Genomic DNA, 12,312 nt, shown 5'->3' with positions numbered 1-12,312 from the left:
CAGTCGATCACTGCGCTCTGCAGGTGAGGGCCTCCTGCAGATACCATCTTATCAGGAGTTCCATTCTGCACAACATAGGAAACAGACCTTTAGTGTGGCGGCACCTACCCTGTGGAATTCCCTCCCCTTGAATATTAGGCAGGCACTATCTCTGTTATCTTTTCGGTGCCTTTTGAAGACTTGCCTCTTTCAACAAGCCTTTTAAGTTGAGACCTATTCCAGTCTGAGTCTCTGTTGGAATTGCTTTTTTAATATGTTCTTAAACCTTATTTAAAAAAATGTTTTTAATCTTAGAAGATGTTTTGAAAGCATTTTTAAGAAACGTTAAAGATGTTTTTGTTTTAATGTGTTTTAAAGTTTGTTTTTATGATGTTTTAAAGTTTTTAGTGCTTTTGTTTGCTGCCCTAGGCTCCCGCCAGGAGGAAGGACAGGATATAACTCAAATAATAAATAATTATGCAAAGAAACAGCAACCAAGTAAAATCAGGAGACTGATCTCTTGGGGAGTTTAGTGGACTGGAATAGCTCTACTTAAAGGTAGGGAAATAATAACCTCTCATGTAGATTCATTACTATGTAGGACTCAGGACCACACACAGTCCGCCACCACCCCAAACACAGAATGCAATACAATTGCTAGGAAATATATATAAAATGGATCCTGTGAATGGCTCTTTAAATGTTTGCTTGAACTTCAGTACAAAATTGGGAAGCTACCACATGCACTATTTGAGTTCCTGCCTGTGATACTCAGAAGCCAGCTTGCCATATGCCCCTATATGACATGCTTATTTTAAGAAAGTAATGTTAGATTCAAGATATGGAGAGACGGCATACAAGAACAAACCATGACAATGGGCCATCTCATGCAGCGTTGTCAGGCCTGACCAATTCAGAGTCTTGCTGGAGATCTTCAACTGTTCGTTGCAAGATACTAATCTTTTAAATAGCAATGCCAGGGATGGAACCAGGGACCATACATATGCACATCATGTGCTATGTTACATGTAGCTTGATACAAACTATGTGTGGTGGGGTGGAAATTAATCTTAGCAGAGCTGCTCATGACTACTAGCACTATACTAGAGCAGATCTGAAACAGGGAGGCAATTTTCATTAACATTTTTGCACCTCCCTCAAAATGCCCCATTTATGGTGTTTTTTCATGTTTCTGTTTTGTTGTGGTTTTACAAAAACATTCATGGAGGAAGAGGGAACATATTCACCTCTTGCCAAGACAATTGCGCTGATGCCTCCTGCCTTGCTGTGCTGAGCTGTCAGACAATTAAACTGCTGGTGCAGTAAAGCAATACCGGGAACGCTGGCTTAGTCACCTTGCCAATGGGTCAGTGCATTCTCTCTTCCTTTCTTCATTCAGAGTGACAGTAACACAGGGGTTCATTTGGCCTTAGCAATATTGTCACATAGCTAGCTCCTATTGGAAGCGTGGTGCCATGACATCACACTAGGTACAGGATCACCAATTGGTACCCAAGCAGCGGCCAGCAGGGGTAGCCAGCAGAGGTAAATGTTTGGGAAAGGTACACTTTCAAGGACTGTTCTGTGCCTCCCACAAGGACACCTTGTCATGCCAGAATTGTTCACCCATGAAAAATGTAGCACAGCACTAGTTTTGATACCAAATAATGTTCTTTAAAACAAAGATGTTGGCTGCATTTACTAACCCCCTCTCCTTCTAGGCACAGAAGACACACTTCTACAGTTCCTACACCTTCACTTTTTTATTTTGAAGATCCTAACTTAGACTCCTCTAACAAGTCTCTCCAGAGTTCTTCCAGCACCACCTTCCTTTCAGCATTTCTTGTGGCTCAGTCTGTGTTGCCTGCTCCTTCCTGGTTTCAGGCGCTGAAGCCTTGGGGTGCCCCTCTTGTTGTGGGAGCTCACCTGTAGTCACCAGCTCACCTTCAGTTTCCACAGGGTTCAGGATGTTCTCTGCTAACTCTTCAATGTTTTCCAGGCTCAGCAGGCCAAGGCCTCTGTAGTAGTCATTCAGCACTCTCTCGAGAATTCTCACTGCATCAGAAGTTCTGAAGTGATTCTCCAGGACTTGGGACAGCCGATACCAAACTGAGTGGAGCTGGGCGGGATTTGGCTTAGTGGGCTCCTCAAGATAAGCTCGCTCAGGTTTTTTAATGACCAGATAGAGGATGGACTCTGGGCCGATGAGATAGTCTGATAATCTGTGCTCCCCTTCCAGTACTTTGCCCTGGTACAACAGGGTCTGCTGGTTCGCAGGGACATTCAGCTCTTCTGACACCAGGCTTTTTACCAGAGAGATCCTCTCCTCGCCGGATACCTGAAGGCGGCACTGCTGCCCAAGCAGCCTCTTCACTGTGAGCAGCATTGCCTTTTTCAGTGGGCTAGAAAACCAAGCCCTGCTTCAAAGAGGGAACAGACAGCCCCATGGAAGGGTCAAAGAGAAGGGATGTGATTGGATGATTTCTCTCTGATGTCATAATTCTACTAGGGCTAGTCTTTATGAAATATACCCTGCTGCACTGATGAACTTTACCTGTTCGGCTAGACAGTTAACATCTAGGGGGAAAGATAATTTAGTTTTGAATTAACTACTTTTCTGCTAACTAGCTGCTGCTCATGTAGCAACTGTTAATTATTCTCAGCGTAACTGATCCCTCTTTGCATTGGTTTCACGTGTTCCATACTTCACTCTGGAGACAATGATGCAAAGTTCTTTTGCAGCAAGTAAGAGCATGTGGAAGATGTGGGGTTTGACAAGCAAAAGCAAACTAGCCAAGAATTTCTGTGGAGGACAGTAGTTATTCCAAATCCCAGAACTGTCAACATTATTTTCCTAATACTAGTTCCCCTGGGATTGCACCCAATAATTACTAAAACTTATTTTATATTCAAGTCAGTTGCCATCAAGGAAGTGCATACCCCACAATAGCTGTGACATTCTTAGTAGGAGTCCCAACAATGAAAATGTAGTGCAAATAGGCAAGGGTATGGATAGGTATCTAGAGAGAGATAATGGCATAATTTGTATTATATTTTTTTTCTTTCAGAAAAGGCTGTTGTGTTGACAAAGATGTGTTCCACATTCAAAAGTGCAAAGGAGCAGAGTTAGGATTGCAACAAAAGAAAGGGCTGCCGTAGTGATCTGTACATAAGATACTGCCTTCCACCTGCTCATGCTCCACAAGATTTAGTCGAGTGACATGAAGGCACAGAATGCCGGTGCTCATTGGCTACCCCAGACTTTTGAAAGCATTGTAAGACATTTTTGTTAGAGGTTTGAACCTGGCCTCTAGATTGAATCCTATGATCTCACAGACCCTGATTATTGTAGTGAGATTACAGTGGGTTAGTCACTGGGTTACTTCCTCCACCAGGTCTCATATGAAGTCTCTAAACTGACTAGCAGTGCAATACTATACCTATTATTTCTTAGGTTGTTGCTATTATATATGTATTTTATACATTCCTTATTATAATAATTGCTTTAATTTTTTGTATTGTATAGATGTGATGTTAAGTATTTACATATATTTGCTATGTTCTATGTTGTAAACCACCCTGGGATCTCTTGATAAAGGGGGTATATACATTGAATTATTATTAATAATGATGATATCTGCTCAGAAGTAACTCTTACTGAGTTCAGGGGGGCTTACTCCCAGGTAAGTGAGAATAGGATTTTAGCCTAACTACCCTAGACTAAGTTGACCACTTAATAATTGCAGCATCAAAGGGTCATTTGCATCTATAAATGAACCATCACTAATTAGAAAACAAGTAAACACTGTGTTCCCCATTTTAAACAGTTTTCAAAGGAGATCATTTATACTTTTAAATGCAAATCGTGAAGACATGCTGAACAAAGACATGCTGAAAATACTCCCATTTTAAGAACAAGGCTCTAGGGCAGCCTTTCCCAACAAGTGTGCCTCCAGATGTTGTTGGACCACAACTCCCATCAGCCTCAGCCAGCATTGCCAATGGTCAGGAAAGATGGGAGTTGTGGTCCAACATCTGGAGGCACACTGGTTGGGAAAGGCTGCTCTAGGGTTTATCTGGTTTTGTTAATTCTAAGTTGGCAGACATGGTTGTTCCCATTTAGCTTAGTGTTTCTTACGTGCTTGGCAGAGATGTAAGCAACAGAGAAGATAGGGATACCACCAAAGTAGGATGTTTTAAGCACACTGGAAGTAGGTTGGTCTCTCCCATTCAACATTCTAAGTTAGAGAATTCAGGATGACCGAGGAGTAATAACAGACTTGCCAAAACAACCCCAGTGCTGACTTGTTTCATTTTATCTGTTAGAGACAAACAACTCAGCCAGGGAATTTCTTTTGAAGTTTGGCCAATGGAACTTGGTGGTGTAAAACAGCATTTTGGGACGTTTACCACACAATAGCTCCTCTCAATTATAGTGAGTGTAAGCAAGTGTAATTACAGAATCAAAGCATATAATCAACCCAGTGATTGCTGTAATTAAAAACCAAAATTGCCTGCTGAAGTGTGTCTTGTATGTCTACAAACCTGAGCTTGTAGAAGACTAGAAGGAAACAGGATTGTGGGCAGGAATAAGAGGCCCTTTTGTTAAAGACATTGCTATACATGGAGGACTGTATACAATGCCGGTCCTAATCAAAATAGACCCATTGAAGTTAATAGACATGACTAACTTAGGTTCATTTATTTCAGTGAATAGGACTAGTATTGAACACAACCCATATTCCTCAATGTCCCATGAGGACATAAACACAGGCTGAAGACACACTGCTGCTTCAAAAGCAGCCAGACTGTTTTCACTGGCTTTGGTTTAAAACGTGTTTGTCCAGGACTGGACGCATCTTCCTTCCCTACTCCTGATTTCAGACCTTTTAGAGTTGTTTTTAACTCCAGATGAATTATTTGAAACAATTGTTATGTTTTTGAATTGATTGTTATTGATGTCATCATTTGCGTTTTTGTAAGCAGCTTTGAGCATATTTGTATGGAAAAGTGGCCTATATATTCAAGTAATAAATAAAAATAAATAAATTAGAGAAAGGATCTCTGAAGATCAAATCCTGTAAAGAAAATATTTAAACTCACTGAAATGAACAAGCTTGGGTTGCACAACACTGCACAGGATCAAGCAGCTAAGCTCTTTACACACCACAAAAAGCAACTATCAACTGCATGTAGCCCTTTATCCAATACTCTTGCATGTCTTTCTTGGGTAATAATAGTAAACCTTCAACCTGCAATAAAGTGGGATTGGGGCCAGTTGCATAGTGGCAAATTCAGAAGTGCAGGGTCGTTACCCCCCTCTTTGCTGCCAAGTTGAGAATGAGATGCTTGTTACTGCCTTCTCCCATAGACATCTCTAGGAGCCAGTAAGGATGAAATGGGAGTGCGTTAGCTACTAAGTGGCTGACACACCACCTTGCACTCTGATTGGCTCCAATCAGCAGGAAAGGGCAAGGAAGCATGTTAGAAGACTCTTCTCAGTAGCTAACAAACTCCCCTTTCATGCTGATTGGCTCACAGGATGCTAGAGACATAGAGACACTACTCCCAAAAAAGTTAAGGGTGCTAAGATACCCCCCCCCAAAAAAAAACACTCCAGATGACCACAACCCTGTTTGGGGAGGGGAGCCATACTATTCTCCACTTGAGTTTAGAGAAGTCTTTTGTCAGTTCACAATTCTTTTTTGGCAGAGTCTCTGAAGAAAGATGAAACTGATATGGACTTCTCCAGCCAGCACTCACACTACTTACACTATCTTGTTTTTTGTTTATTCCTGCTGCAAGGAGCCTGGTTTGTGGCTTCCACTCTCCTGGAGTTCAGGAGGTCTCTTTCTCAACTGTAATGCACATTGATACATATTATGTACTGTACCTTCCTGCAGATGAGCTCTTTCAAGGCAGCAGCAACATGAGCAGTGCTTCCTGCACAATCTCTTCCATTGTTCACGTGCAGATTACAAGCAATAGCCAAAGTGTGCCCGGGAAAGCGGTTGACCACTAGCATCACATTCTAAGTAGCCCCCACATGGGAGCATTCCACTCCAGGACAAGTGTTGTGAGAATCAATCAGGTCTCCAAACAGGCTAGATATTGGACTCTAGATTTGCAGGTAGGTAAAGGATTAGAAATGTTACCAGAGATTGTAGCTGCGGGGGGAAAGGTAATTTCTACAGTATTATGAATACTAGTTCATACTTGGCTCACATCACTTTTGTCCTGTGCTGCTTCCACCCGTGAGTGTGAGAAGGCATTGGCAAAGATGCTCTTATCTGACAGCTGTTGGAAGGGGTCCCCACTTCAGCCCTACTGTGTTTTTTTCTGCAACAAAGGCCATAGCAAGATTGCCAGTATTACTTTGCTCTGAAGCTCCAGTTGTTCAGCCCAAACCAACAGGGATAGAGCTGCTTGCTTCTGCCTACCTGCATGATTTTCTTTCTACCCATGAATGCAAATGACAAGAGAGTATCTTATCCCCAGATCTAGTGTGTGACAACAAAGGTTTGTAGAGATGGACTTTGGTTAAGGAAAGGTGAGCATGCATGCACTCAGCAGGGCTAAGCAACCTTGAGTACAGGACCATTTCATCTGCACGATGCTAAGAGTTGCATCTCAGCCAACTGAGCAGCCTGAGTGTGCCTTGTCTGCACTCCAAGTATTATTAGAAGAATCAATTATTCTCTCAAAAACTGCTTATGTATTCCAGTCATCAATACACAAACTCTGGGTCTTTGCTTTTGTAGACAATAAAATATCCTCAATAAAACAGAGGCAGGAGCCATTTGATATTAAGAATGTAACAGCCCTTCTTGGTCAGGCCAAAGGCCCATCTAGTCCAGCATCCTAGTCTCACAGCAACTAACCAGATGCCTATGGGAAGCCTATAAGCAGGACCGGAGTGCAGCAGCACTCTCCCCACTTGTGTTTCCCAGCAAATGGTATGCAGAGGCACACTACTTCTGAAGTGGAGGGAAAACATAGCCACTATGGCTAATAGCCACTGATAGCCTTATGCTCCATGAATTTATCTAATATTCTGTTAAAGCCATCCAAATTGGTGGCCATCACTACAACTTCTGGGAGTTTAATTATGCGTTGGTGAAGTTCTCTTGTCTGTCCTGAATTTTACAACTTTCAGCTACATTCATGATTCTGGGTTCTAGTATTTAGAGGGACAAAAACTTCCATCTACTTTCTCCACATTATACATATTCCCCACCGGTTCAGTCCCTATTAAGATTTTTTTGCCCCAACATGCTTACATTGAATTGCACTCACCATTTTACTGCCCCATTCTCTTTCTTGTGGCATTAATAGTGTATTAGTATCCTGGTTGTAAACTACCTTAGATATTTTGTAGAAAGGTGGGCTGTATTCACAATTAATGAATAAAATAAACTCACTGCCTCATTGCCAGAAAGGGGCACTATTTCTTATTATCTAGAGACGTATGAAATTCCTCTTATTTTTCAGCAAAGAAAATTATAGTCTGAGTGGCCCAGCAGAAATCTCAGCCTGCATACTATTAGAGCAATTTTGCTAGAAAACTGACCTCCCCCCCATCCCATTTCAGACAGATGGGAGATCACCAAAGAATGTATTAAACTGTTTATTGCCGTATTAAATTATTTCTATTGTGAGGTATTCTGAGGTTTTTTGAGGGATGAGAAGGATGAGGTAAACAAAATAGCTTGCAATTACTTTATCTGGTAAGAGTCTTCTTTTGCAACTTTAAGTAGTAAACAAGTCTACTACTGCAAGGTGACTGTGCAGGAAGGGACCCTAGGTGCATGCATTCCTAGTTCAATACTGCAGCAATAACTCCTATTGCTTAAAATGTCTAAGGAAAATGCAAGTATCCTTCCTCTATCCACAGCCATCAGTGCACTCATGGGAAGAGGGGAAAGCAGATGACTAAGCTGCAGTCTGTATTCATCATACAAGTGGCCCCATCAGCTGTGTCACAGACCAGCAACTGCTAACAGAATAATTTAATATCAGGATTTCACTTTAACAGCAATTTTAAAAAAGCAATAGTATACCACTCTGAAAGGAAAAAGCTGGTCACATGCTTGCTCATATCAGAAAATAAATTTGTACATATCAAAGAACAGGAATTTTGCAATACCCGCCAGCCAAGCATAACCACCATCTAGTGGCACTACCAGGCTACCCCCAAATACTTCCATTCAACACTGGAAGGCTAACCTGGTCTTCTCTGCCTCCTGCCCCCAATTCTATCTCCCTGTAAACAATGTAGAGAAATTGAGCTAGCTGAGGGGTAAAGCTAAGCCAAGCATGAAATTGACTGAACCCAGGGAGGCAAAATGGAGGTAATCTGTAAGCGGGACCTGTCAAGTGATACATCCACCCATTTCACCACCAGGCTCTCTGAAGATGGTGGGTAGCAGGGAGAAACCAGAATGGTGTACCCTTCAGTGTATTGCATACCTCTTTCCTGGCAATAGCTGTAGGACTTTAGACATAAAAATGATATCATGAGGTAGGGCATGTGACAAAGGAGTGAGAAGAGAGAGTGTACGACTTAGCCCCTCTGGATGACTTATCTGTGAGGATCATAGGAGGTAGATCTCACTTTTCCCCCATCAGGAGGAATGGCAGCCTGATCTTTCCTGAAGAGCAGCAACTTGTTCTATTGCAACTGATGGGGTTGATACATAAGGTCCTACGTTCATTCTAATAGATTGCACCTGGAGCACTTAACCTCTAGCAGAGAAGCTCTTCTGACTTAGCTCTAGTAGACCCATCTGAGTGGCCACACCCAACTAAGGCAGGGCCAGAGGGGGGAAAAAGCACCTCAGATACAAAGGCCTAATTAGGGACAGTAGCCCTCAGCATGTTCAGACACTGCTCCATAACTGGGAGAAAGTCCAATTACCATTAGCTCCCTACTAGACAGCTATTGGAAACGTTTCTTACCATTTTTCGAAAGTCTCCAGCCCAACAGCAAAAAGAAATAGATTGCACCAATATTCCAACTAACCTGGTCCCACCCAAGGAAGGGAGAGATCCTCTATTCTCCCTTTTGAAGTCCCCAACGTTCACTGAGCAGAACAGTCTGGACTTATTTCCAAGAAAGAAATCTCAGGATCATACACATAAGCAGCCACTGTAAGATGAAAGATATTTTGTTGTTTTTAATGATTGTTCATTCTTTTATGCAACCGTATGGTTTTGTTGCATGATCATCTCACCATCACACTGTGTTAAAAATGCAGAGACTGGAGGGAGCCCCATGGCCTCAGTATGATACACCTTGAAGAAGCTTAGAACCGCATCTGTAGCACCATCACAATTATTGGAGTGTCTGCCTGGTAGCGCTTGCTCAAACTGCATTTGCTTTACTAAAACTGGATTCTTATTCTAAACTGACCAGGTATGCTTTGGTCCCTGCTGCTTTCTGCCTGGGAGACATTCTGCAACTTCAATGATGTAAACTGAACATACAGGAGTGTTTGGGTTTAAGTAATCCAGGCTCAGTGTGAAGTGCTGGAGCAGTTCCATCTACTGCTATGGTTTTGTAGTAGCATTTTAATGGTACCCCAGACCTTTCAAATAAGTAACATTAGAATTGTAGCTTAAGTACATAATCAGCCTACAAAGCAAAGCAAAAACAAAACAGAAAAAAATACCACCATACTGCAGTACTTGGTGCTGACCTATTGTACTTGCTTATTCTTCAATGTTTATAAATACAATAAGCTACACCAGCTGTGGGGAACCTTTGGCCTTCCAGATGTTGCTGAACTACAACTCCCATAATCTCTCGCCATTAAGCCAGGCTTGCTGGCACTGATGGGAGTTGTAGTTCAGCAACATCTGGAGGCCCAAAGGTTTCCTACACCTGGGCTATACCCAGATGCAGATCTCCTAGGGAATTGAAAGCATCTACTTTATGAACAGATCCACTTATTTACTTAAAGTAAATGCCTTCCACCTTATTCCATGTAATGGTTTGCAGAGACTCAGAAGCTAGGTTCTTCCAAAACAGCAATGGAAGTGGCAAACCTTTGTCTGGACTGTACCATTCCAGACTGCTGTGGGGGCTATTTGCCTTGGGAAAGTCCAGATACAGGCTTGCCACCATCTTCTGTTTACGAGTACTAGACTGGAGTGGAGCATAGGATGAATTATTTGGCTGGGTCAGCAACATCCAGATTGAGGAGACTGGGAATGAATATGTCACACTTAACCAAGAAGCACAGGCACAAATAAGGGGCCTGGCAGGGAGTCAGATTAAGGGAACTGCACTGGTGTGCACATCTGTGCTGACAAACTGTTAAAATTCAGTTATCCCTAGCAGAGGAAAGAGGAAAGGATGGCACATTGGTGAAAACAGAAAAATGTTAAGAGCTTCCCCCTCTAGTGCAGCTTCTAAAGCAGAAGATTACTTGATGAAAAGAAATAGATAATATTCAACTACACTGTGTTATAATTTGCAGTTGTTTAGACACGGTTTGACTCTACTAGGGGAACAAAATGGGACAACAGCCTTGATATAAATTAAGTGGCCTTCCCCAAGCAGGGGCAAACCATTTATAATGCTTCTACCAGATGAGAGCACTGCTGGCACTGCTATAAACACATCCTATTCCCAATTCCTGATTCTCTGAATTATACATGCACTAGATGGGACTCCAGATCTCCCCCTTTCCTGTATCAGTAGGAACAAATCTATCTTTTCTCCTTTCATCGACACCACCATCAAGCTGCTGTCTTTCCTAGAAGCTAACAGGAAAAGGGTTCCAGTCTGTCCTTTTGAGATAACGGTGCAGCCATAGCAGAAAAAGATGCCATCTTACTTTTGGAAGAGAATAGCTAGCCAACGTCAGTGGAAAGAAGCCTGACAAGGAGCACTGAACAGCCATTGGTGCTGACATTGATATTTTGCTCAGTGTTGTTCAATTAATCTGGGTCTCAAAGTGAATTACTCTGAATCCATTTAGCACCTTCTGAACCATTCAGTAACTGAAGCAGCCCAAAAGATGTGGGAAAGCCATATTGCCAGGTCCTTCAACGCAGTATAAATCCATGCTGCCACCTGGAGGAGAAGGGAAGAACTGCAGATTACAAGCCAATGAAAAACCAGTTTATCTTCTCTCTATGCCTGATTGACTGAAGAGAAGCCTGGTCCTTGGGAACAAGTACTAGCTCCATTTGCCTCTTATCAAACGTCATTGCAGCAATTCCTCCCAACAGATGGGTCTAGAAAAAACTTCCCTTTCTAGCCACAAATCATAATTCATTTGGAAATCTTCAGGAAGCTCCACACGCTGGCCCAGAACACTCTGCAAACAGTTATCCACAGGTAGAAAATCAGGATTGCTATGAGCTCGGTCATAGCGCCTAGAGTTGAAACGCTCTATGCTGGCCCGCAGAGCACACTCCTCAGCCTGGAAGTCCCATGGACGTGCATCCAGATCTGCAAAAATCATGAAGCAAACCATCAACTGAATGACCCCAGTCACACCCCCATCATGAAAAACTACAATCCTTTGCTAGACATGCCAACGCCTACTCTAGAAGCCTCAGATTTTCATCTTTCACAGTAGGATAGAAAACTACTCCGAAATCAACCAAAACCCCCCATTGTTTCCCAAACAGCTGTCTGATATACATCCATGAGTTATCAGGCTGCCAAAAATGTTTTTCTAAGGTACATGATAGGGACAATGTTTGTGTCTACTTAATAAATTAAGATTTGGTGGGTATGTAACAACATTTCTTACATGCAATTCATTGGTACCCACAAGGGAGCATGCACTTTGACTTGACCGGAAACAACATTCATCCACTTTGTAAGAATACTATTTGGTCCTTTTCATCGAAGCTTTGCTCAGTGCAACTCTGTACAAAGAGCTAAGGAAACTAGGCTGAGAGCCAGAGCAAGTACTCCTTTCTCTTTTTGGAGAGGTCCTCAGTGTTGAGTGAAGACCAGGATTAGCGCTACATTACATAAATACCACAGATGGCATAACTGAAAAGGCTTGACATACTGAAAAGGCTTGACATACAGAAAGACAGTTAAGTGATTTTTCAGAGCTCAGATTTGTCAGTTAATAACATGCCCTAAGGAATATGCAAAAACTAATCATGGGTTACATGTGTGGCTCCTTGTAGCATAAGCTTGGACAGGTGGTTCCTAGTGTTCTCCACTATTAACACTATTCCACAGGGAGGAGGCATGTTTATCTGTCTAAGCAAAAAAGCATCTATAAGCCCATACATCTTGCTGACATGTTGCATAGAGCAAAGTTGTAACACCAATCAAGTTATCTCTGCCAGATATATATA

General features: G+C 42.3%; 2 protein-coding genes across 3 annotated transcripts in view; both read right to left on the bottom strand.

Annotated features, from left to right (window-relative positions):
* Positions 1-1,676: 1,676 nt before the first annotated feature.
* On the bottom strand, positions 1,677-3,894 carry UBL4B (ubiquitin like 4B). The gene has a single exon (XM_061630414.1). The coding sequence runs from the start codon at positions 2,363-2,365 to the stop codon at positions 1,772-1,774; it is 594 nt and encodes a 197-aa protein (XP_061486398.1). The 5' UTR covers positions 2,366-3,894; the 3' UTR covers positions 1,677-1,771.
* Positions 3,895-4,730: 836 nt separating this feature from the next.
* The window catches only part of STRIP1 (striatin interacting protein 1), a 33,913-nt gene continuing 26,331 nt past the window's right edge, over positions 4,731-12,312 (bottom strand). Inside the window, exons 21-23 of one of the 2 annotated variants that reach the window (XR_009763513.1) lie at positions 9,002-11,440; positions 5,873-6,097; positions 4,731-5,057 (exon numbers count right to left, since the gene is read on the bottom strand). Coding sequence is in view for 1 of the 2 variants with exons in the window: in XM_061632602.1 (XP_061488586.1) it covers positions 11,193-11,440 (248 nt within the window). In the remaining variant the exon portion in view is untranslated. Of the gene's footprint in view, positions 5,058-5,872; positions 6,098-7,020; positions 11,441-12,312 lie in introns of those variants that run through there. The other variant, XM_061632602.1, reaches the window with a different exon arrangement.

The sequence above is a fragment of the Rhineura floridana genome, chromosome 6, assembly GCF_030035675.1.
Source record: "Rhineura floridana isolate rRhiFlo1 chromosome 6, rRhiFlo1.hap2, whole genome shotgun sequence".
Taxonomy (NCBI): domain Eukaryota; kingdom Metazoa; phylum Chordata; class Lepidosauria; order Squamata; family Rhineuridae; genus Rhineura; species Rhineura floridana.
This window is presented reverse-complemented; position numbering and strand designations above follow the sequence as displayed.